Source organism: Panthera onca, chromosome B4 (genome assembly GCF_046562875.1).
Source record: "Panthera onca isolate mPanOnc1 chromosome B4, mPanOnc1 haplotype 2, whole genome shotgun sequence".
NCBI lineage: Eukaryota > Metazoa > Chordata > Mammalia > Carnivora > Felidae > Panthera > Panthera onca.
The window spans coordinates 24,628,405-24,652,002 of NC_138345.1; the positions used below are offsets into that span (position 1 = coordinate 24,628,405).

Below are 23,598 nucleotides of genomic sequence, written 5' to 3' on the forward strand. Positions count from 1 at the left end.
GTGTGAAACCATTGCATCTCTTTGGTTTTACTGAATTTTGAACATGTTAGAAGACCTCATGCTTTCAAGGGCCTCATCTCACTTAACAAATTGTTTAAAACAAAGTCACCTTTTTTATTTTACAGTTTTTGTTTTCAGTCCAGTTTAAATAAATTGTGTAGCTTATAGATCCCTTTCTAAAAGGTTGAAACTTTGAAAGATTCAATCATTAGCAGTTACTGCTTTGTAGAAGCTAAAAATAGAAATGGTTCTAGAATAACCATTTAGTGGAATAGATAATGGATTGTAGGTACTGTTCTGAAACTGAAAAGAGATTTGGAGATAGGAAATATGTTTTCTGTATACATATATACATTCTTCCAACATCATTGCAAACCAGTAGACCATTACAGACCAGTGTACCTGGAATTTTGCTAGGTGGATTAGATTTCTAAGATTTTTTTTAATGATTACAAATGTTTTATTAAATATCCAGTGAACTATGTACAACTTAGAAATATTTGCCATATATACTGTTTTTGTTTTTTTTTTTTAAGTTTATTCATTTTGAGAGAGACTGAGTGAGCGGGGCAGGGTTGGGGCAGAGAGAGAGAGAGAAGGAGAGAGAATCCCAAGCAGGCCCCACACTGTCAGCGCAGAGCCCGATGGGGGGCTCGAACTCACAAAATGTGCAAGATCATCACCTGAGCTGAAACCAAGAGTTGGCCGCTTAACTGACTGAGCCACCTAGGCTCCCCATATACCATTCTTATATATTATGCCCTTTGGCATAATAACTTGATTTCAATTTTTTCTTCTTCTTTGACTCCTTAATTTGGTGTTCTTCAGGAATATGACTACTCCCTTGGTTTCAGCCACTACTCATATACTGATGTTTTTTATCTCCAACCTATATCTCTCTTCTGAATTCTAACTGACCTATTAAACATCTTGCCTAGGAACCTCAATTTATACTTCTCTATAACTATACCATTGTCTCTGTTCCCTTGAGACCCTCTGTATTTCTTATCTTGGTGAGTATCACAAAACCATCTGGTCTTTTCCTTTCCCGTACTTCCCACATTCAGTCTTCAACTCCTATTGATTCTCTAATCTCAGAAGTTCTCAAAGCAGCCTCTGTCCCACTACTACTTTATTGGTACAGGCTGTCGTCACTACTACACCTTTGACTTGGCTTATACTCATTCTGTAAGTTTTAATTCATATCATTTCTTCCAGGAAGTCTCCACTGAGCCCCAATATGAGTTAGGCACCCCTCCTGTGAGTTCCTATAGCAAGCACCCTTCGTCCATCTTTTTCATAATACTTATCAAACTATGCTGTAATGATCTTACTTCTCTCCCTTACCAAGCTATTTCTTTCTTCATATTATCCTTAGACTTTAGCATAGTAACTAGAACAAGAGTAGTAGACATTTTTATAAGTCTCTTGGATGAATGACTGACTCATGAGAACAATTCATTGCCAGAACTACTCAATACTTTATTCATGGATGAATCATTCCTATCCCATTTCTTTCCTACATATAGGAGGCAGAAGGTGAATACATTTTTTAGAAAAATATTTTCTATCATAACATGAAAAAAGTTTTATAAAAACAGTAATTCTTCTATTGTCACAAAAACTTATGTTTATAGCTTTTAACTAAGTGTTGTTTTAAATTTGTAGTCTTTAGACAGCTTTACGTCAAACGGCAGACCATTTCGATATTACTTGAGTGGTGATCCCAATCAGCCCTTGGAAAGTCCTGGTTTTCCTGAAGATGTTCAAGGATCTCCGGGAAATGGCAACATTGGGGATATGCAGGTGGTAGCAGTTGAAGGAAAAGGTGAAGTAAAGCATGGAGGAGAAGATGGCCGAAGTAACAGTGGAGCACCACACCGTGAGAGACGGGGTGGAGAAAATGAGGAATTCTCTAATGTCAGAAGAGGGAGAGGTGTGTATTCTTTTTTGTTCTTGTTGACTGACTAGAAACTAATTAGCAAAAAGTTTAGGTAAGGAGAGACATTAGAACTCTCAATTTACCAAGGGAATGTTAAAAGTTATCCTTCTATAATGTCTGACCACTTTTCTTTACACCTAGTTCTCTTCTTAGACTCTACCCCCCACCCCCAAGGCATAGTAGTGTGATCTCTGAAGGTACAGGAGAAAACATTCCTATTTCTATATCTTTTATGCAATTTTTTGAAGTAGCCAAATTTATGTCCTTCTTGAACAGTCAGTTAATGGTTCCTCCAAATGCCCCTCTGCTTTTGTTTCCTACTGTAGGTAAAAATTTGAATTGTGTCTTTTGCACATTTCCCTACTTAAGTCAAAAGATATTGTTTAAAACTGACAAATCAAGTAATAGAGATAAAAGAACATTTAACAATACAAAGGCAAACATTAGGGAGTGACTGGGTGGCGTAGTTGCTTAAGGGTCTGATGTGTGATTTCAGCTCAGGTCAGGATCTCACAGTTTGAGGGGTCGAGACCCACGTCGGGCTCAGCGCTGACAGTGCAGAGCCTGCTTGGAATTCTCTCTTTCCCTCTCTCTCTCTGCCCCTCTCCCCCACTCTATCTCTCAAAATAAACAAATAAACATATTTTTAAAGTTAAAAAAAAAAAGGTAAACATTAAGAATGATAATGTGATCAGGTAACAATAGAGTTGAGGAGGGAAGCAAAGGGTGTGTGTGTATATATATATATATATATATTTATATAAAAGTTTATGATGGTTTATAGTTAGGAATGAATAGGGACCATCAGAAAAGAGAATTAATGGAAAGACAAATACCATATGATCTCACTTATATGTAGAATCTAAAAAAACAAAAACAAAAGACCAAGCTTATAGACACAGAAATAGATAGATTGATGATTGCCAGAGGCAGGGGTGAAGGGGATGTGAAACAGGTCACGGGGTCAAAAGGTAAAAACTTCCAGTTATAAAATAAGTCATGGGGATGTAACATACAGCATGGTGTGTTAATCAGACCTGTATTGCATATTTGAAAGTTGCTAAGATTGGGGCGCCTGGCTGGTGCAGTCATTTGAACATCCGACTCTTGATTTCAGCTTAGGTCATGATCCCAGGGTCGTGGGATCAGGCCCCATGGTGGGCTCCAGAGCTGAGCATGGAGCTTGCTTGGGATTCTTTCTCTCTCTTCCCCTCTGCCCCCTCCCTGGCTTGCAACCTGTCTTTCTAAAAGAAAATAAAAAAGAAAATAAAAAAAGAAAGTTGCTAAAATAGAAAAGTCTTAGAAATTATCACAAGGAAAAAAAAATCTGTAACTGTATGGTGACAGATGTTAACTGAACTTATTGCAGTGATCATTTTACAATATATACAAGTATTGAATCATTATATTGTACACTTAAAAAAAGGAAAATCCCTGTATAATTTCATGAGGTCATAAAAAGTTAAAGGATTAGCTGCATTTCTGATTGAAAAAAATCTACATAAAATAAAACGAATGAAGACGGGGAAGAAAAGAGAAGATTAATGGTATTAAGAACATTATTCTTAAAAATTACCATTTTAACATATACCAAATTGTGAGTATTTAATGAAGAAGAGAAAGATCACAACATATTACTAGAGCCATGGATTCAGATCCCTTTCTTTAGGCAATTTACCAAAATCGCATGTATGAAAGGCTTTCTATCGACAACCCTGACTTCACCCCGCCTACAAAACATTACAACTCCCAGCAATCACAGGGGTCCATACAAGTGGCAGCCCCTGAAGTGAAGCTTCGTGAGCCTTACGGTAAATCTGCCTCAGCATTAAACAAATCTTATTGAGCTTTTCTTTGTCAGGCCCTGTTCTGGATCCTGGGGATGCTATAGAGAACAGGACAAAGCCCCTCTTTTCGCGGAGCTCATGTTCCAGTAAAGGGGAGCTGACAGTAAATAAGTAAATAATTGAGATTCTTTGTGAATGATAAGTGCTCTGAAGAAAAAAAAATGAGTAATTAGATAATGACTGGAGATGAGGATTTACCATAACAGGGGAATGGCCTGATTAATTCTGTCTTTGCGAAGGCTTGTTTGAAAGCTGACTATGACATAGGATATAGTAAAGTGAGCAGAGAGGAGAGTAATTCTCTAGTGTCATCAGTACCCATTGACAGGCCGTCACAGAATATATGAATCTCTTTTTTTTTTTTTGGAGAAACAATTTTTATTTTTTATTTTTTTTTAAATTTACATCCAAATTAGTTAGCATATAGTGCAACAATGATTTCAGGAGTAGATTCCTTAGTGCCCCTTACCCATTTAGCCCATCCCCCCTCCCACAACCCCTCCCGTAACCCTCAGTCTGTTCTCCATATTTATGACTCTTCTGTTTCGTCCCCCTCCCTGTTTTTATATTATTTTTGTTTCCTGAATATCTCAATCTCTTAAGGATGAAGGAAAAAAAACTAAGCCACAGACCAGACTTTCCACCTTTTTTCCCCTTGTAAATTCTATACCAATAGCTGAAGTGGTTCTTTTCCTTAAGAACCACTTCAAAATTTACTTCCTTTCAATACAAGAGTAGAGGTCTTCTTGAAAATGGCATCAGGGGTGCCTGGGTGGCTCAGTCAGTTGAGCATCTGACTCTTGATTTCAGCTCAGGTCATGATCTCGGGGTTCATGGGATCAAGCCCTTGCATCGGACTCTGCACTGGCAGGGTGGAGCCTGCATGGGGGTTCTCTCTCTGCCCCTCTTGTGCGCATGCTCTCTCTCTCTCAATAAATAAATAAACGTTTTCAAAAAAGCAAAGAAAATAACATCAGGCACAACACCTCAGTGTACTCTTTGAAGTTTAACTTGACAAACAGCTCTCATTCCATTTCTTTTGCAAGAACAAACACTGCTTGTTGCAAGCACAGCTTTGGGAATCCAGTTGCTGCTGTAGGGCTCCAGAATGCCAAAGGGCAATGAGGCAAACAGTTTCCTGTTTATTATTTAAAACGAAATAAACAAAACTTACCTATTGTATTAGCAAACATATAGAAACTCATAAACTCCATTTAGGCACAGTAGTGCTTTTTATATGCTGCAATATAAAACTGTTGCAGCCTTTCTGAAAAATACCTTGGTAACACTCATTAAGAACTTCTACTAACTTGTCATCCTTTGACCCAGTAACTCTCCTTTTTTGATTCTGTTTTTTCTAAAGAAATCAGCAGACATTTGGGCAAGAATTTATATACAAAGACATTCATTGCGGTGTTCTTTGTTTTTTGGTTTGGGGTTGGTTTTTTTTTTTAACGTTTATTTATTTTTGAGAGAGAGAGAGACAGAGTGCAAGCGAGGGAGGGGCAGAGAGAGAGGAGACACAGAATCCAAAGCAGGCTCCAGCCTCTGAGCTGTCAGCACAGAGCCCAACGTGGAGCTCAAACTCATGAACTGCGAGATCATGGCCTAAGCCAAAATCAGATGCTTAACTGACTGAGCCACCTAGATGCCCCTGGTTTGTTGTTTTTTTTTTTAATGTTTATTTATTATTTTTAGAGAGAGGCAGTCTCTGCACTCCCAGCACAGAGCCCAGCATGGTGCTCGATCCCATGAACCATGAGACCATGACCTGAGCTGAGATCGAGAGTAAGATGCTCAACCAACTGAGCCACCCAGGTGCCCCATGTCAGTATTATTTGTAATTGCAAAAATTTGGGATTATCTTATCCAAAAGTGGAGAACGATTGAGTAAATTCATTCATGGCCATGCTGGGGAATTTATGTAGCCATTTCAGTGTTTTTGTAATAAAATGTAAAAATGCAGATAAACATTTATGATATTTTTAAAGAGAAGAACACAAAATTATGTGTTGGGGTAATGCCTATTCTATAAATATATGCATGGGAAAAATAATGAATGGATACATGACAAAATCTTAGTAGTGGTAAGTGTAATAGAATTTATAAAAAGAGAAATACATTTAAAAACCTTTTGGGTTTGGGGCACCTGGGTGGGCCTGTTGGTTAAGCATCCAACTTTGGCTCATGTCATGCTCTCACCATTCATGAGTTTGAGCCCCACATCCAGCTGTCTGCTGTCAGCCAGGAGCCTGCTTTGGATTCTCTGTCTCCCTCTCTCTCTTTGCCCTTCCCCCGCTCATGTGCACACGTGTGCATGCTCTCTCTCTGTGTCTCTCTGAAAAATAAACATTAAAAAAAAAAGTACTCTTCGAATTTCTTCAGTCTTTTTACCTTATTAGTAAATAATTTTTGAAAATGCATCTGAAATATGTGAATTATATGCATTTTGTCATGTACTAGTGTAGTAAGTACATTGTAAAACATTAGCGAAGAGAATCTTTGATTATATCAATATCAGTAGAAGTAGAAGCTTCTATAGCTACTTCTTTGCTCCTGGTATTTTGTATACTTCCTGATTGCTTCCACTCTGCTTTGGAGATTTAGATCTCAAAGAAATAACACAGGAAAATGAATAAAACACACTCTTTCTACTTTTATAAGAATTATTTAAAACTGATTTTGCTCTCTTCAAATAGGGCATAGAATGCAACACTTGAGTGAAGGATCCAAGGGTCGGCAAGTGGGAAGTGGAGGTGATGGGGAACGCTGGGGCTCAGACAGAGGGTCAAGAGGCAGCCTCAATGAACAGATTGCTCTCGTCCTCATGCGCCTGCAGGAGGATATGCAGAACGTCCTTCAGAGACTTCATAAACTGGAAACGCTAACTGCTTCGCAGGTGAGCTTTTGAATTTGTCTTCTTCCACTGTTGATCCTGTATAACAGCATGTAAGTGTAATCTGTGTTGATCAGATTTATATAAATCAATGTAATGATTTTTTTTTTTTTAATAAAAAGGATCTAGGGGCACTTGGCTGGCTCAGTGGATAGAGCATGTGACTCTTTATCTCGGGTTGTGAGTTTGAGCCCTGCATTGGGTGGAGAGATTACTTAAAAAATAAATAAAATAATTTTTCAAAAATAATAAAAAATAAAAAGGATCTACTTTTGAAAATATTGGTTATTTAAGAAAAGACTGATCCAAAAGCTAACTACCACTTCATAGAAAATTTTTCGAGTGTAAAATTACCAGTACCGTGTTAGGGGTAGAAGTAGGGTGCTTGGTAATAGAAGAGGAAGAGCTGTTAAGGGGCTCCTGGCTGCCTCAGTCAGTGGAGCATTGGACTCTTGATGTCGGGGTTGTGGGTTCAGGCCCCACATTGGGTGCAGAGATTACTTCAAAATAAAATCTTAAAAAAAAAAAAAAAAAGAGAGAGGCTCCTGGGTTGCTCAGTTGGTTAAGTGTCTAGACAGCTTAAGTGTCTAGACAATCTTGATCTTGGCTCAGGTCATTATCTCACAGTTCATGAGATCGAGCCCCGCATCAGGCTCTGTACTGACAACGTGGAGCCTGCTTCGGATTCATTCTCTCTCTCTGTCTCTCTCTGTCTCTCTCTCTCTCTTTCTCTTTCTTTCTCTTTCTCTCTGTGTTTCTGTCTTTCTCTCTCTCTCTCAAAATAAATAAATAAACTTTAAAAAAAGAGCTTGGGGTGCCTGGGTGGCTCAGTCAATTGAGCATCCAACTTCAGCTCAGGTCATGATCTCGCAGTTCATGGGTTCGAGCCCCACATCAGGCTCTGTGCTGACAGCTCAGAACCTGGAGCCTGCTTCGGATTCTGTGTCTCCCTCCCTCTCTCTGCCCCTCCCCCGCTTGTGCGTGCATGCGTGTGTGTGTGTGTGTGTGTGTGTGTGTGTGCATGTGTGCGCTCTCTCTCAAAAATAAATTAAAAAAAAAATTTTTAAAAAAGGATGTTATATAGTGCAGTTCAAGGAAGTAGTAAACCATAACTAGTGCTTTGGAGTTCATCATTAAGGAGTCACTCTTTTGTAGTAAACATTGTCCTCTATCTTGACTTCTTTTTAAAATGCTGTAGAGATAGTATATTAAGTTACCAATTCTTTAGTGTAAATTAGTTGTAGGATCAAAACTTTAAAGCCAGACAGGAATGTAGAGTCATAGTTTGATGTTCGCAGTTATTTAACCCTGGAAGAGTAAGAATATTAAACCTTTGAAAACGCACTATAGCAAGTCATTGCAGAAACTAAAGCAGAACCCAGGCATCCTGTATCCTAGATCAGTGCTCTTTCTGTACTGAATAAAACTAGACAGTTAAGTATGGAGGAGGTACTAAAGGAAAGGAAAAAGGTTCGGAGGAAGGGCTAGTTCATCTTGGTTCACAGTTTGGGGCTGGGCTGTGATAATCCCTGGATTTGGCTGCGATAATCCCAGGACTTGGCTGCAGAGCCTTCAGATGGCTGGCTACTAGTGCTGTGCCCCATTTGTCCTCTGACTTGTTCCTCTTGGAGTAATGTCTATTGCAGAAAAAGGCAACTAAACAGGCTGTCTGACCCATTATATAGTGCTGGGGGCACCTGGGTGGCTCAGGTTGGTTCAAGTCATGATCTCGTGGTTTGTGGGTTCGAGCCCCATCTTGGGCTCTGTGCTGACAGCTCAGAGCCTGGAGCCTGCTTCGGATTCTGTCTCCTCTCTCTGCCCCTCCCCACTCTTTCTCTCTCCCTCTCTCCCCCCCCCCCCAAAATAAACATATATAGCATTGAAAAACATATATAGCATTAAAAAAAACACATATAGCATTGAAGCATCATGTTGTAAGAGATATTGTTAGTTAATTAAGATATTAAGTTAGTTAATCAAAGATGCGCTTCAGTTCCAAGATAAACAAATTAAATATAGATTCATTTAAAGAAACTACTACTGTAGGCTTTTTAAACAACTCCTATGAATATTTTAGCTTTTTTATCCTTTCAGTAACTCAGATTATCACAAGGTTTCTCTATTGTACATGTTTCAATGATTGTCAAGTACATTTTATCATCACTTAGACTGTGACTCTGTTGATGTTCATGAGTCTATGAACACCTTGTTGATTATTTGTATCTTTCATTAATAAGAAAATCTACTTTCTGTATTAGCTTGAGAAAAAATATATTTAAGGCCCATGATCTTATCAACTATCCCTAGATTAATACAAACTATATTAAAGAATAGCTAACCATGATGGAAATCTCATTCATTCATTTAGTATTATTGAATGTTACTGTTCCAGTAGTCTGCCTTTTCTTATTCTGTGACTAATTATTTATTTATTTTGTATCCTTTAATTTCCAAAGCATGCTCACTCATATCTGACTGAACAATAGTACATAAATATCCGTTTACAATAGGCCAGGACATCCATTTTATCCCAATTACACAAAAGGAAATAAATGCAAAATAGTGTTACGTGACTTCCTTTCATGAAATTATAAGACCCTACATGCATATATATTTTTAAGTCCCTTTATTCCCATTCCATCTTTTTGGCTGAACTTTATTCATATAATATCTGCCCTTGTTATAGGACCCTCTCCTGTGGAAGGCATTAGTATCCAGTCACCCAAGCCAAAAGTTGTTCTCCATCCCCCACTTCTAGTCATCAAGTGCTAACAAGACATCTTCTTAAATCTTTCTGGAATGGGTCCCCTCTCCATTAGAATTCCCTTTAGAATTCCCTTTTCCAAGTCCACTTCTTCATAAGTGTGACGTGAAAGATTTTAATTGCTCTGCCGCAGTTTTCTTTAGTCAGAGGTGACAGCTCCATGTCTATTCACTTTTGTAGTTCTTGTATCACGGTCATAGTCTTATCAACAGTAGCGCAAATGTGGTTTTTAATCTCTTCCTGCTCTACAGCAGTTGGTTTAAAGCATGAATACAAAGTTTGATATCCAGACTTTATTGCTGACAATTCCTTTAAGAGTGTAACTGGATTTTTCTTGCTTGCTGTATCAGGATGATTAGTCTTGATTTCATATTCCAGCCTGTATCGAAAGTAATCCAGATCAGAGTCGGCTTTCAGGAACATCAGTTCCAGCTTATTGACCTCCACCTCCATGTTGAATAGTTTATGCTGTGACTTTTTAAAAGAGTAGTTTGTATACATTTAATGTCTTCATTGGTATTGAAATGCTGCTAAAAGTTCTTTTGATTTTTTTATCTTTCAAAGTTTTCTTTTTCACTCTTGTCTTACATAAAACAAACCAAAAAAAGATTCTGACATGTTAAGGACTTTTTCCTTAAAATTTGCATTATTCACAGCAGCTCTTCCTGCCCGTGGGTCCTGTCCCCATGCTTTAATAAGATCACCTTTTTGCACCCCACACCCCCCCCCGAAATTTTTTTTTGCATAATTCATTTGGATGAAGAAAAGAAGTAAATTGATGGCAAAGTAGTAGTAGATTGTAGAACTAAAGGAAATTTAGTTCAGTACCTCTAGTTCAGCAGATGAAGGAGAGATACAGAGAAAACACCTTACTTAATTGGTGGCAAAGCCAGTTCTATAACTAAACTTTCCAGATTTCTCATGCAGTGCACTTTCCATCACAGCAAGTGTCTGAGATTCATTCACTCAATGAATATTTGGTGAATGGCCACATACCAGATACTTTTCTGGGTAGTGGACACATAAATGAAAAGGGAGACAGCACTGGGTAGCAGACCTTAGAACAAACTACCTGGTTTCAAATCCTGACTCTGCCACTTATTTTTTTTTAGGCTTTTTTTTTTTTTTTTTTTATGTTTCTTTATTTTTGAGAGAGAGAGACAGAGTGTGAGCGGGAGAAGGAGCAGAGACAGAGGGAGACGCAGAATCTGAAGCAGGCTCCAGGCTCTAAGCTGTCCACACAAAGCCTGGTGCAGGGCTCAAACTCATGAACAGTGAGATCATGACCTGAGCCAAAGTCGGACGCTTAACCGACTGAGCCACCCAGGCGCCCTCTGCCACTTATTGTTTGATTTTCAATTAGGTTACTTTACTTTTCTGTGTCTCAGTTTCTTTATCTATTAAATGAAAATACTAATAATACCTACATCATAGGATTGTTCAGGGGATAAATTAAAATGCATAGTACAGTGCCTGGAACACTCATGTGACATTTACATATTGTCACATGAGATGATGGTGGTGACAATAACAATGATAATAAGACTGCTTGGTTTCTTCCCTCAGGAAGTTCACAGCCTTAGAGAGGACCTAATTTAAATAATTCTCTGTCTTCATAGTTTCTTTGCAGTGGTTACAATTGTGTGGGATTTTTCCTTTCAAAAATATTTTCAAAAAAATTCAGTAATCCTTAGCTTAATCCAGGAATAGAATGGTAAATAGAATTTCTAACTATTTCAAAGCTACATAAAAGCCACTTGATACCAACAAAGATTCTTTGTTCAATTAAACTTCAGTCAGGGGCGCCTGGGTGGCTTGGTCGGTTAAGCATCCAACTTCGGCTCAGGTCATGATCTCAAGGTCCGTGGGTTCGAGCCCCGCGTCGGGCTCTGTGCTGACAGCTCAGAGCCTGGAGCCTGTTTCAGATTCTGTCTCCCTCTCTCTCTGCCCCTCCCCTGTTCATCCTCTGTCTCTCTCTGTCTCAAAAATAAATAAATGTTAAAATAAAAATAAAATAAACATTAAAATTAAAAAAAAATAAAAATAAATAAATAAATAAACTTCAGTCAGACTCTTGAACCTTCTCTTAGGCATCTCTTCACTTCTTCTTTGTAAAATCCAGTTTCATCAAGAACCCTGCTCAGTCAGTTTAACCAGACAGGCTCTTCAGCCTCTGCCTTCCCCCAGGTGCTTTCTGAACACCTGGGCCCATCTTCAGCAAGAATCCTGTTAGATCAGTTTAACTAGAATCTCCCTTACCCCTGATGTTCCCTCTTAGGAATTTTCCACCCACTGATCTCAGCCCTCCTCCTTACACTAAATTCTCCCTTGCCCATACTGTATTGGGAAATGAGCCCAGTCTGTGTCCCCCTGACTGTAGAAGTCCCTATACCCAGTAATAGCCCCTTTTCCCTTGAATAAAGTCTTCCTTACTGTGCTTTCACAATTGTCACTGATTGTATTTTTCTTTAACAACATGTATGGGTAAATATTAAAGCAAAAACTCGTACTGTTAATTATACAGCTAGTGTCAGTGCTTCATAGATATGAGCAAGGGTCCTTGGGAATCTTCATTTGCCTTTCCAGACCCTTTATTATTTAGGAAAAAAAATCCACTAATGATCAACATCTACTAAGGTAGAGTTCTGATTCTACCTTAGTATTTGTTAGTAGTTGCTGCTTTAATGAAGAATAGCTGTGTCATCGCATTGGGATTTGATCCCCTCGAGTTCCATTCAAGATCACACTAATGTGACCTTGGATAAGTCATCATATACCTGGAGCCCAGTTTTGTAACTCTACCCTTTATTCCATTTAGTCTAAAGAAACATTTTAAGGTAAATCTCTGGGTTAAATATTGTTATGCCTACAAGGTACAATTACAACTAATATAAAAATCGTTACCTTGTCTAGATTCTTTCAGCACTTGGCAATTTGAGTATACTTCTTTAACACCTTAATGGTCTGTGAGGACTAATGTACCATCTAGAGGCAACTAAGAGTTTTACCAGTAGGGTATACTGGGGTCCTTGAGATCTAATTACCCACAACAAGTAAATTTAAAGCCTGTCTCCTCCCACCACTTCCTTCGGTTGTTTCAGCATACAGACCTCAGTGCTGTGCCTTGAACCTGCCTGAAGTCTTCCTCCCACCCTGGGTCTTTGTACTTGCTACTGCCTGTGTACAGAAGATTGTTCCCCCCTGTTAGCCACTTAGCATACAGCTTTCTTGTTTAGGTCTTTGCTCAAATGTCATGAAAGCCTTCCTTGTTCATTCTATTTAAAGTTTCAAGACGACTCCTCTAACATGTCTCATCTCCTCTCCCTATTTTATTTTTCTTTATGGTGTTTATCACTGCCTGATACACTGTATATTTTACTGATTTATTCATTATTATTTGTATCTCTCCATTACAGTTTAAGCTCCACTGGGACAGCACTTTTTGTCATTTTGCTTCCTGTTTTATGTCTAATGCCCAGAGTAGTAACTGGTACATAATAGACGCTCAGTAAATATTTGTTAAATGAACGAATGAATGATCTCATTAATTTTCATACCATTTCTCTAATGTTATAATAAATGGACAAATGGCACTAATAAGTTTCCAACAACTATTATAAGGAAACTTGTTTTGTGATCCAAATTGGGATATAAGTTTCCTAAATTAATTTGAAATTTTTTGACTTAGTTTAGATATCTCATTGAAAACCCTACAATACTCCTCCCCCTGCCCAAAAAAGTTAACTATGTGAGATGAGGAATGTGTTAATTCATTTGATTATTGTAATCATTTCACAGTGTATATACACATCAAATCATCACATAAATTTGTATAATTTATCAATTATAACTCAATAAAGCTGGGGAAAAGTTAAAAAACAAACCTCAACACTAACAGTTTATTTCTCAAATCTGCCATACCTCTTGTGTTACAACTTATCATGACTTTGCAACACAGATCTTTGAATATTATTTATAACTTTAATAATAAGGCTGCGGTTTTCGGATATGTGTGTAAAAGGTAATTTGTATGGAAATTAAAGAATTAATAAGAAAAGTTGATTTATAATTTTTTTTTTTTTTTTTTTTTTTTGAGAGAGAGTGCATTAGTGGGGCAAGGGGAGGGAGAGGAAGAATTTTAAGCAGCCTCCATGCTCAGCATGGAGCCTAAAATTGGGCTGGATCTCAGGAGCCTGAGATCATGACATGAGCTAAAATGAGGACTTGGGACACTTTACCGACAGCCACCCCGGTGCCCCTGGTTCAGTAATTTAATAACAGTATAAAAGAAGTAACAGTGTAGACTAATTTGAGGTTTTATTTTGATAATTTTATATAATTTGATCTGTAAAATATAAAATGTCAAAGATATTTATTTGACTAGCAATTTAAGGGACCTTGTTATTTGACCAGTATGGGTTTCAGGATAATCACAGCATAGTTAACAGAAAAATATAATAAACTAATATTTTGCCTTAAAAAAAAAGATAGGAAATAGAAGAATTACTGTTTTTATTTTCTCATTTTGTCAAAGCTAAATCACTTTCATTTGTATTTATAGGCAAAATCATCAACATTACAGACCAGTCATCAGCCTCCCTCACAGGTAAGAAATTCTTCTCTTAAATCTAAGTCCCAGGGTTTCCAATAACTTACAATAAATTTAGATTATGTGAGGCTCTTAAAGTATTCCAGATGAAATCTACCCTTTAGAGCTTTGAAATTAAAATATATTTGTTATTGTTTAAGTCTAAAGTACTCCTAAAAGTCTACTTACTGAATTATGCTCTGAGATACTGAATATCTTCCTTCTTTAGCAGGACTGAGATTTGTTATTAAGTTGTATATTTTCTAAAATATGAATTAGGTATTTTTTATGTTTATACATGTAGTAGACAAGTGACCAGTTTATTTTATTTTCTCAGAGACCATCTTGGTGGCCCTTTGAGATGTCTCCTGGTGCATTAACTTTTGCTATCGTATGGCCTTTTATTGCCCAGTGGTTGGTGCATTTGTATTATCAAAGAAGGAGAAGGTAATGCTATGGCTTTATAACTCAAAATAGTATGCAAAATCTTATCTATAGGAGACAGAGCTTTCAACAGCAGTTAAGAGGACAGTTCCATTTTATAGATACATTGTCATACTGAACATTCTGCACTGATCCTGAGACTGAAACTACCTTGGAAATGATGTCTAGCGGATTTCTAGGTACTTGTTAGACTAAAAAATTAGAATCTGATGTTTATTTTGGGCCCTTTCTAATGTTAAAGAACTCTAGACAAGGGGTAAATAAATAATACCTGCATGCTGTCTATACCTTTGGAATAGACGTGGACATTCCAGAATATTTTAGCCAGGTGGTTGATGATCTCTAGAAATAGAGATTTTTCTAATTTGAGGGCCAAAATTCCAGTTTGGGATGCCAGGAGATACCTCAAAAAGGTATGAGAATAATAGATTGGGTTCCTTGAACGTGCTCTGAGATTGTCTAGGTTAGGAACCTAAGGCTGAATCTCTTGGGTCAAAGGAAATCCTTAAGGCATTTTTTTCCGATACTGTGTAAACTGAATTACATTCCATGGATGGGCATATAGACAATTGTTTACCTCACTGATGGCCTCACTTACTGTGTTTTTGTATTTCATCACCATTTCCCATTAAGTAACAACAGTTGGGGAGAAGAAATAGGGTATTTAACCTATTATTAAATAGGGTATAATAACATTTTAAGTGCTCTCTTAAATCTGTGCAATAGAGACACATTTTTAAAAATCTACAAGTTTAAATAATTAAGGGTATGTTCTTCTAGCACACAACCCAAGTTCCTAATTAACTACACTAACGAAAGCAGAAACCAGACATTTGCCCTTCGCTTCTCTAAAAGGGATAAGCAGCATACTAGTTACTGTAGACAGTGCTCCAGTGATCATAGTTGATGGCAGAGAAACCAAAATGCATGGGGATTTGGATGGATCAGTCTTCCTGATTCCAGCTTATGTTAAGACAATTTTATTTATGTTCATAGAAGAACTAAATAAGTTCTGTGCCACATTAATGTTCTTCCAATACACCCACTCACTTGAAAAAAATTTCAGTAGGATTTCAGAAGCACAGATTGCTTTCACAGTATTATTTATTTACCTCTTTCCTGAGGCATTTGTTACAGATGTTATTTCAGGTGTGTGTAAGATTTGTTAAGGGTTCAACAAACCTGAGTTTAAATTCCTTTTTTCTTTTTCTTTTTTTTTCAATTTTTTTTTTAATGTTTGTTCATTGTAAGAGACAGAGAGACAGAGCATGACGGGGGGAGGGGCAGAGAGAGGGAGGGAGACACAGAATCCGAAGCAGGCTCCAGGCTCTGAGCTGTCAGCACAGAGCCCCACATGGGGCTTGAACTCACTGCGAGATCATGACCTGAGCCGAAGTTGGACACTTAACCACCTGAGCCACCCGGGTGCCCCAGTTTAAATCCTTTCTAATTTTCACACATTTTACATTTCTCCTATGATGGTTGGGTTTAGTGCTACACAGTGCTTCAAATTTTAATTTCCCTGACAATTGGAGGAGAAAAGAACCAAAGCTTTTTTTCACTGTGTAGTAAGAATGCTAGATTCAAGCAGCAGGGCACAGTGGCACTAAAGACAGGTTTTGACATATTTTGCAATGCATTTCAAAGTTCCTTTGCATGTTTCCTTTATAAAAAGTTGAGGATTGGAGAGTAGAGAAATTTGGCACAGCACAAAAACCCTAAAGCTTACTTTGGTTAATAATTTATTTTATGCTTAAGTTTGAAACAGCTTGTCACTTATTAAAGACTGAAAGAGAAAACAACTACTTTGCTTCAGCAGTCACCAAGAATTGCAATTTTTCTAGAATTAAAAAAAAATTTTTTTTAACGTTTATTTTTAAGAGACAGAGACAGAACACTAGCGGGGGAGGGGCAGAGAGAGAGACACACAGAATCTGAAACACGCTACAGACTCCCGGCTCTAAGCTGTCAGCACAGAGCCGATGCAGGGTTCAAACCCATGAACCACGAGATCATGACCTGAGCTGAAGGTGGACCCTTAACCGACTGAGCCACCCAGGCGGCCCTAGAATATTTTTTTTAAGATTACTCCTTACTAGTAGATGTCTACACCATTTCCCTTAAGTATTCCTATCAGTTATTTGTAGAGGTCTCCAAATGGAGAAACTATTACTGATTTTTAATGTTCCACTTTGTTGAATTTTTATCAGGTTTTCAGTATGTTAAGTGTTTAGTCCTTCCCAATTACCAGCTATTTAGCACTGTGCAACTGCATTTTGATCAGATAGTGTTTTTAGGTATTGTTTGCTTATATACAGAACAGATTAGCAGGTTGGAGATAGAGCCATATTTGATATGGAAATAAGTTTCAGCTTTGAGGGGATTTAGACATCTTTTAATCTGGAAGTGTGTAGCAATTTTTAATCTGATAGTTACAGGAATGAAAACCAGAGAGCGGTGTGTCTGGTTTGGAGCAGACAAGTTCTGTGTTAGAGATGAGGAGAAAGATCCAGAAATCCAGTTAGGGTGGAAAAAGCGTGGAATGCCCCATTCATAATAGGGACCATCCTGTGTCTTATCCCCTAATACAATGTCTGGCATGTAGGAGGCTTACAGTAAATGTCCCTTACAGTAAACTGGAGGCGTACTTGAATGCATGGCTGAATGGTCACAATTTGTAGGATGGCAAACTGAAGTACCATATGATGCAGAAAGCTTTCATTTTTTAAAGTTTATTTAATTTTAATTTTTTCTTTTTATTTAATAACTATGCATCTGGTAACAAACAAACAGATAGTTCCATGTATATATAAAATAAGTAGCTATGTGTGGTAAACTTTTTTTTTTAAGTTTATTTATTTTGAGAGAGAGAGAGAGAGGTATCATGGTAGGGGCAGAGAGAAGGAGAGAGAATCCCAAACAGGCTCCTCAATGTCAGTTTGAAGCCCGATGTGAGGGAGGGGTGCTCGATCTCACGAACCATGAGATCATGACCTGAGCCGAAACCAAGTCCGACTTTTAACCAGCTGAGCCACTCAGGCACCTCTGTGGTAAGCTTTTTAAAAAGATGTTTTGTTTTTAAACATTAAAAGTGGGTCCACCGCTTGATTTTTTTTCCCCATTGTAGAAGAATAAAAATTCAAAAGTAAATTTCTCACATTATCACTCTGCAGTGGATCAGAAAACAAAACAAAAAAAAAAAAAACCCCACATTTTTTTCTGAATGTGATATGAACAGAAACAGTTGGAGACTTCTTGTTCAAAATTAGTCCCTGAGCAGCCTTCTGTGGGTCTGCCTTTTCCCACTCACCTCACCCGACCATTCTAGTAAAATTACCCATTAGTAAAATACTGACAGCAGACCTGTTCAGACCAAAAGAATACTCTTAAGCTATTACTCTGAGGGAAAGGACCTTTGTAACCACTTTTCTTTATCATTCTGCCCAGATTCATAAATACACAAACGTAGTTTTCTTGGGGGCACTTGAACTTTCAGTACAGAGGTGGTAAAATGGACAGGTGTGGGAAAGCTGTCTGTAGGAACACTCTTCAAATGGAACCTGGGACAGATGGAACTGCCTGGAAAAGTCAGGCCCAGGCTTCTGAGAAGGGGAAAGAATCTCAGCAGTACAGCCAGAGCAGAAGTTCAGAGGGCAAGGTAAAGGGCAGAGCGTTTTCCTCATCCCTTATCTATTGTTTTCTGTAACTTTTCTTCTCTTATCACACCTTGCCCTGCATTTTGCAAGTTAATTTAAAAAGAAAAAAGGACAGATCTCACAAAGAGCCTGAAACACATTCCAAATAGTTCTGAAGATAGTGCTGGGCATTTATGTCTGTTTCTGTTTCCTTATTACAGTAGGAGATAGGGGTTCAGAGAGCTGTGTGGTTTTTTATAAACCTGGAGAGGATCTTGTGTAGAAATCTTCATCATGTGGGTTCTTAGTAAGTGTTGCTCACTGTTCAGGCACCTTGCAGCTAACATTGCTGCTAAAACCTCACTCAGACAGTTAATCTTTAGAACCACCTATAATTCTGTTCTGGTCCCAGGGGCCTTTTTTTTTTTTTTCAACGTTTTTTTTATTTTTATTTTTGGGACAGAGAGAGACAGAGCATGAACGGGGGAGGGGCAGAGAGAGAGGGAGACACAGAATCGGAAACAGGCTCCAGGCTCCGAGCTGTCAGCACAGAGCCTGACGCGGGGCTCGAACTCACGGACCGCGAGATGGTGACCTGGCTGAAGTCGGACGCTTAACCGACTGCGCCACCCAGGCGCCCCGTGGTCCCAGGGGCCTTTTTGTTTGTTTGTTTGTTTTCCATCATGCCTCAAGAGACCTCTTTATGTTATGTGAAAATTGATCTAGTTATTTAAAATGTCATTCCTGCCAGGGAGGTGTACATAAAGAGGATTTCCACAGAGGATAAGGGATGATCTGATTACTTAAAATATCACTCCTGCCAAGGGGGTTGCATAAGAGCATTTCTGCAGAGGTGAGGAATGAATCTGTAATAAGACGGTTTCAGGCATTTTGGCATCTTGAATGCTGGGGAGGATGTAGAGATTTTATAGCTGTGGGACTTTTCCCAGACCTGAGATCATATGTGATTATTGTATCTTGCTCTAACAAGCCCATCCTTCTCTGATCACTCCTTCAGTCAGTTTTATCACTAAAACCATCACATTACCTATCCGAGTTGTTAGTTTACATGTCTCCCCTGCCACAAGCAACTAACCTGATAGCTCTTTTGACAGCTGAGAGCCTGCCTCATTTATGTTTGAATCCCCAGTGCCTGGCACAGTGCCTGGAAAGTAACAGATATGGACTATCTGTTCATAACGAGTAATCTAGGTTGTATATCTATCAATCTTTGGTAGTTTTGTTAAGCTTTTTTGTTTCACAACTTGCCTGCTATAAAATAATTCCCAAATTTCAAAATTGCATTAAGCCAACTAGAAAAGGATGTGAATTCATTTCTTAAGGACTTTTGGTAATTTTATGGTTTGATGTTGAATGTGAGTATTATTGTTGTGTTTTCATTCAGATAATTCTTTGGTATGGGTGTGTTTCATATTCAGGTTGCATTTATATTCATAGGAAATTGGTTTTTACTTTCTCTTTAAAGAAAACTGAACTGAAGAAAATGGTATTTTACTCCAGAAGATTACTGGGCCTGGATGACCTCAGAATGAAATGGAATGTGGAGCTCACAAGAGTATCTTAACTGTTTGTGATGATTACACTTCTTTTTGTCGTCCAGTAGTTTGGTTTGTGTACATATATACATATATATATTTTGCACTACACAAATATAACATTTTAAGGACTAATATTGCTGATACTTGAATAACTAATCTCAACTAGGCTACAAGTAGCATACATAGACTTACCCTACCCTTAAACTTGAAGGACATTAAATTATTAATGATTGTTTGGTAACACATTTACCTGATTATCTCCCATAGAGAACTATAAGCTGCTTTTCCAAGGTACAGTTGTGATAATGAGATCAGATTTATAACTGGATATTTTTAATTTTCTAAATTAAATATGAGAAAGAATGCAAACCAGGAGTGAACTTCAAATGAGTTAAATCAACTTTCGATCCTAGTCACTGAATTGCCATGCCAAGGAGCAGAAAACTGCTGGAAGAATCTTCTCTACATCCACTTTGTGAGCTGCCCGTAATTTCTCTTGGGCGTTCACAGCGCTGACTTGAGTGTTCAGGCGTCATTACTACAAAGTAGAGCCCTATGTACCAGGCTTACTTTTTACAGATGAACACAGAATAGACATAACCTGCTGATGGGAATGATGAATGGGCTTCAAGTAGGTCTGAAAGTATACTCTGAGCCTGTAGATCATTGACAAGATTTTATTCAACCGTATACATTTATTTCTTTGTAATCATTTTTCTTTAACTGAGGATATCTTGTTTCTGCTTCATAGGGTGCTTTGAAATATAAGATGAAAACTTATTTATACTGTTTTTACAAAGGTCAAAAAAGGAAACACATGAAAATCACTTTTCTGTAACTGGTAAACTACACAGACTGGACTCTTAACCTCCTAGTGCCTCCGTTTTTCCTATGGGGTATAATCTTTGAGATACACCTATTTCACAGGGGTCATGGAAGGATTTGCAAGCTAGCGGGCCATATGCTTCCATATGAATAAGGCACATCCAACTAATGTAAACTTAAATGTCCTTCCCCCAGCTCCCATTTAGAACTAAAAAAAAAAGACTGCAATTTAGATCCTTGAAGGCTTTGTTTGGAATTATTCTTCCTGTCTGTCTTCCAGAACTTCACTCATTTAGATGTCCCTTGTACTTTAAAGATTTCTTTCATTCGAAGGCGTAGTAGCAAATAATTTTTAAGCATTCTTGGTATGTGTGATGTTGGGTTAAGCATCATGTGTTCAGAGTGTTTTCAATAAGAAAGAAACCCATCCCTCACATAGAGGATGGTTCTGTGTTTGCCTGAAGAAAAAAAGTGTAAGAATACAATTTGCTTTCCTCAAGAATCTTTTTTTCCTTATTTTTTTCTTTCGTGTAACTTGGTGTTTTTTATTTTTTAATCACATCTTGATTAAAATGTGTCTATCTAATATTTGCTTTTTAAAAACTGTCCTCTATTTATTTAGGGGGAAAATGAAGCAAGTAACTGAATTATATGTAAAAATAAGGTTTAGACCTGTGGATCAGGGATTATTTTCAAAAATTAGATATCAATTTGGTATCAGAAAATGGTGGCTTTTCTCTTAGTAAATAAATAAATTAAATGCAAATTAAGAATGAAGCAATTGTGATTTATTACAGGCAATGGGAAGTAACTAACTCCTAGGGATAATCATTTGTATCCTATTCCAAAGTCTTATTTTATAGTTTGAAAAGCACTTTGCACACAGTTCTTGTATATACAAGTAAAGATGTAATTATAGGATATAGTGTTACTGCTTTGTTTAACAAGAAACTCATTTAAAATTTTAAATGGACAGCTGGTATTTTTTTAATGATCTACTTCTTTTCTGTTTCTTTATTGTAAAACTAAGTTAAAAATAAAAGGTTAATGAGAAATGATATGGTTTTTATTACTTACTGCTAATAGAAGTGCCTTGATTATATTTTAAGGATTAAACAAGCATAAATAGTGGAATTCATAGAAAGTAATTATGCCTTTTTCAGAATAAAGCCATGCCAAGATATATAAAAGCAAGAAACTGGGATAAAGTGTAACTCCTTTAGTCATTTGGTTGAGAATGTTACTGATCCAGTCAGAATCTTAGTTTCCATTCTTACACCAAATAGATAGCTTCCCTGAGCTACAGGTCAGGCTCTGTGCAGGCAGTGTAGAGCCTGCTTGGGATTCTTTCTCTCCTTCTCTCTATGCCCCTCCCCTGCTCTCTCTTTCTTTCAAAATAAATAAATAAACCTTAAAAAATTCTTAAAAACAAACGGCTGCCCGCAGCCCCCCAGTGCACCCTTAATCAGCCATCTTAAATACACGCAGTTGGTCTTTGGTGGAATATGATGAAAAGATTTTGCATTGTGACTTGTACAGATAGTGATAAAAGTGATGTTAGCTATTTGTATCATTTAAGAGATCAGTGTTCTGCATGTCATAGAAAGTTCACTGCAGTGACTTGACCAAATAAGTTTTGGGGTCTTTTTTTCATTTTCAACAAGTCCAGAGGTAGGGAGTCTAGGGCTGGTGAGTTGCTTCCAGAATGCAGTTAGGGACACAGGTTCCTTCTTTCTGTTCCACCCCCTTTGATATGTGGCTTTGGTCGTTATGCTTGCCAGATGGCTGCTGCACATCTAGGTCTAAATGTCTATTTTACAGGCAGACAATGATCTTATCTGATCAGGAAACACTAACTTTCTTGGAACTCTCACACAGGACACTCCCTCTCCGTATTATTGGCTATAGCTGGTTTCCCAGAGTTACATCTTTGTCTATAAAAATATTAAAGAGGCAGCTTTTTCTGCACATGGGTCCTGTCTGTGCTTTAATAAAACCACCTTTTTGCACCCCCGAAAAATACATATATTATCTAAAGAATAAAATTATTCCAGTTGATATAGATATAATTTTACAAATTCAATTTTGCCCACATATAGTAGGAAAGACCATGTCTTTGGCGCTTAAATGCCCCCTTCTTAAGTTCTCTTTCTTCTCTGTTTGTTTTTCTTTTCTGCTTCTCAACCCTTGTCTTCTCACTGATCTTCTCTCCATTAATCCTTTTTGTAAAAGTTTTATTTATTTAATCTCTACACCCAATGTGGGGCTTGACCTCATGACCCCACGATCAAGAGTCACATGCTCCTCCAACTGAGCCAGCCCTTATTAATCCTCTTTTGAAATGGGACCACATCTTATAAACTAGAAAGTAATAAATGCTCTTTTCCTTTTAAAAAAAACAATTAAAAGAGAACTTTTAAATACATCCGTAATACAGGCAGTAGCCATTGTTTTCTTATTCTACCTACCATCCCTTCCTCCTCGTAACAGCACTGCTCTCCTCTGTCCCTGCCCCCTTTGGAGAGCTCCTCCTCTTCCACTTTCCTCAAGTGATTCTGGGGAGGCTGCTGAATGGAACACCCAGCCGTGTAAGCCCTGCCCCTCCCCAAGCCACGGTACTGGGCCTGTGGCTCTAACCTGGCCAGTGTATATACCATTCTGCTGACCACGGTGACAGTCTCAGGGATGGGCATATGACCATAAGTAGGGCAAGCGGTGTTATTCTCTGGATTTATTTCAGGAAACCAGGAGAGCATTTTGCTTTTTGCAGATTATTACATAGTTGGGGTCATGCAGTATGTAGTTTTTTTCAGATTGGTTTCTTTCACTTAGCAAGATGCATTTGAGGTTCCTTCAGGTAATTTTGTAGCTTCATACCTAATTTCTCTTTATAATTTTTATTTTTATAGTTTTATAAATTTTATGTTTCTATAGAGCTTTATAAAACAGGCAGGGGGCCAGATTTGGCCCATAGGTTGTAGTTTGCTGACTTCTGGTTTAAATAGCTTATTTCTTTTTAGCAGTGGATCATATTTGATTGTATGAATGTACAGTAGTTTATTTATCTCGCCACCTATTTTTTTTTTTTAACGTTTATT

General features: G+C 37.8%; 1 protein-coding gene across 6 annotated transcripts in view; it reads left to right on the forward strand.

Annotated features, from left to right (window-relative positions):
* ACBD5 (acyl-CoA binding domain containing 5) overlaps window positions 1-21,558 on the forward strand; it is a 46,707-nt gene extending 25,149 nt beyond the window's left edge. For 5 of the 6 annotated variants that reach the window (XR_009617615.3, XR_013556932.2, XR_009617613.3 and 2 more), the window contains 6 exons: window positions 1,669-1,936; window positions 6,489-6,688; window positions 14,011-14,055; window positions 14,375-14,484; window positions 18,868-18,969; window positions 19,603-21,558. Coding sequence is in view for 1 of the 6 variants with exons in the window: in XM_060659105.3 (XP_060515088.3) it covers window positions 1,669-1,936; window positions 6,489-6,688; window positions 14,011-14,055; window positions 14,375-14,484; window positions 19,603-19,615 (636 nt within the window). In the remaining 5 variants the exon portion in view is untranslated. The remainder of the gene's footprint in view (window positions 1-1,668; window positions 1,937-6,488; window positions 6,689-14,010; window positions 14,056-14,374; window positions 14,485-18,867; window positions 18,970-19,602) is intronic. The other variant, XM_060659105.3, reaches the window with a different exon arrangement.
* The last annotated feature ends 2,040 nt before the right edge of the window (window positions 21,559-23,598 follow it).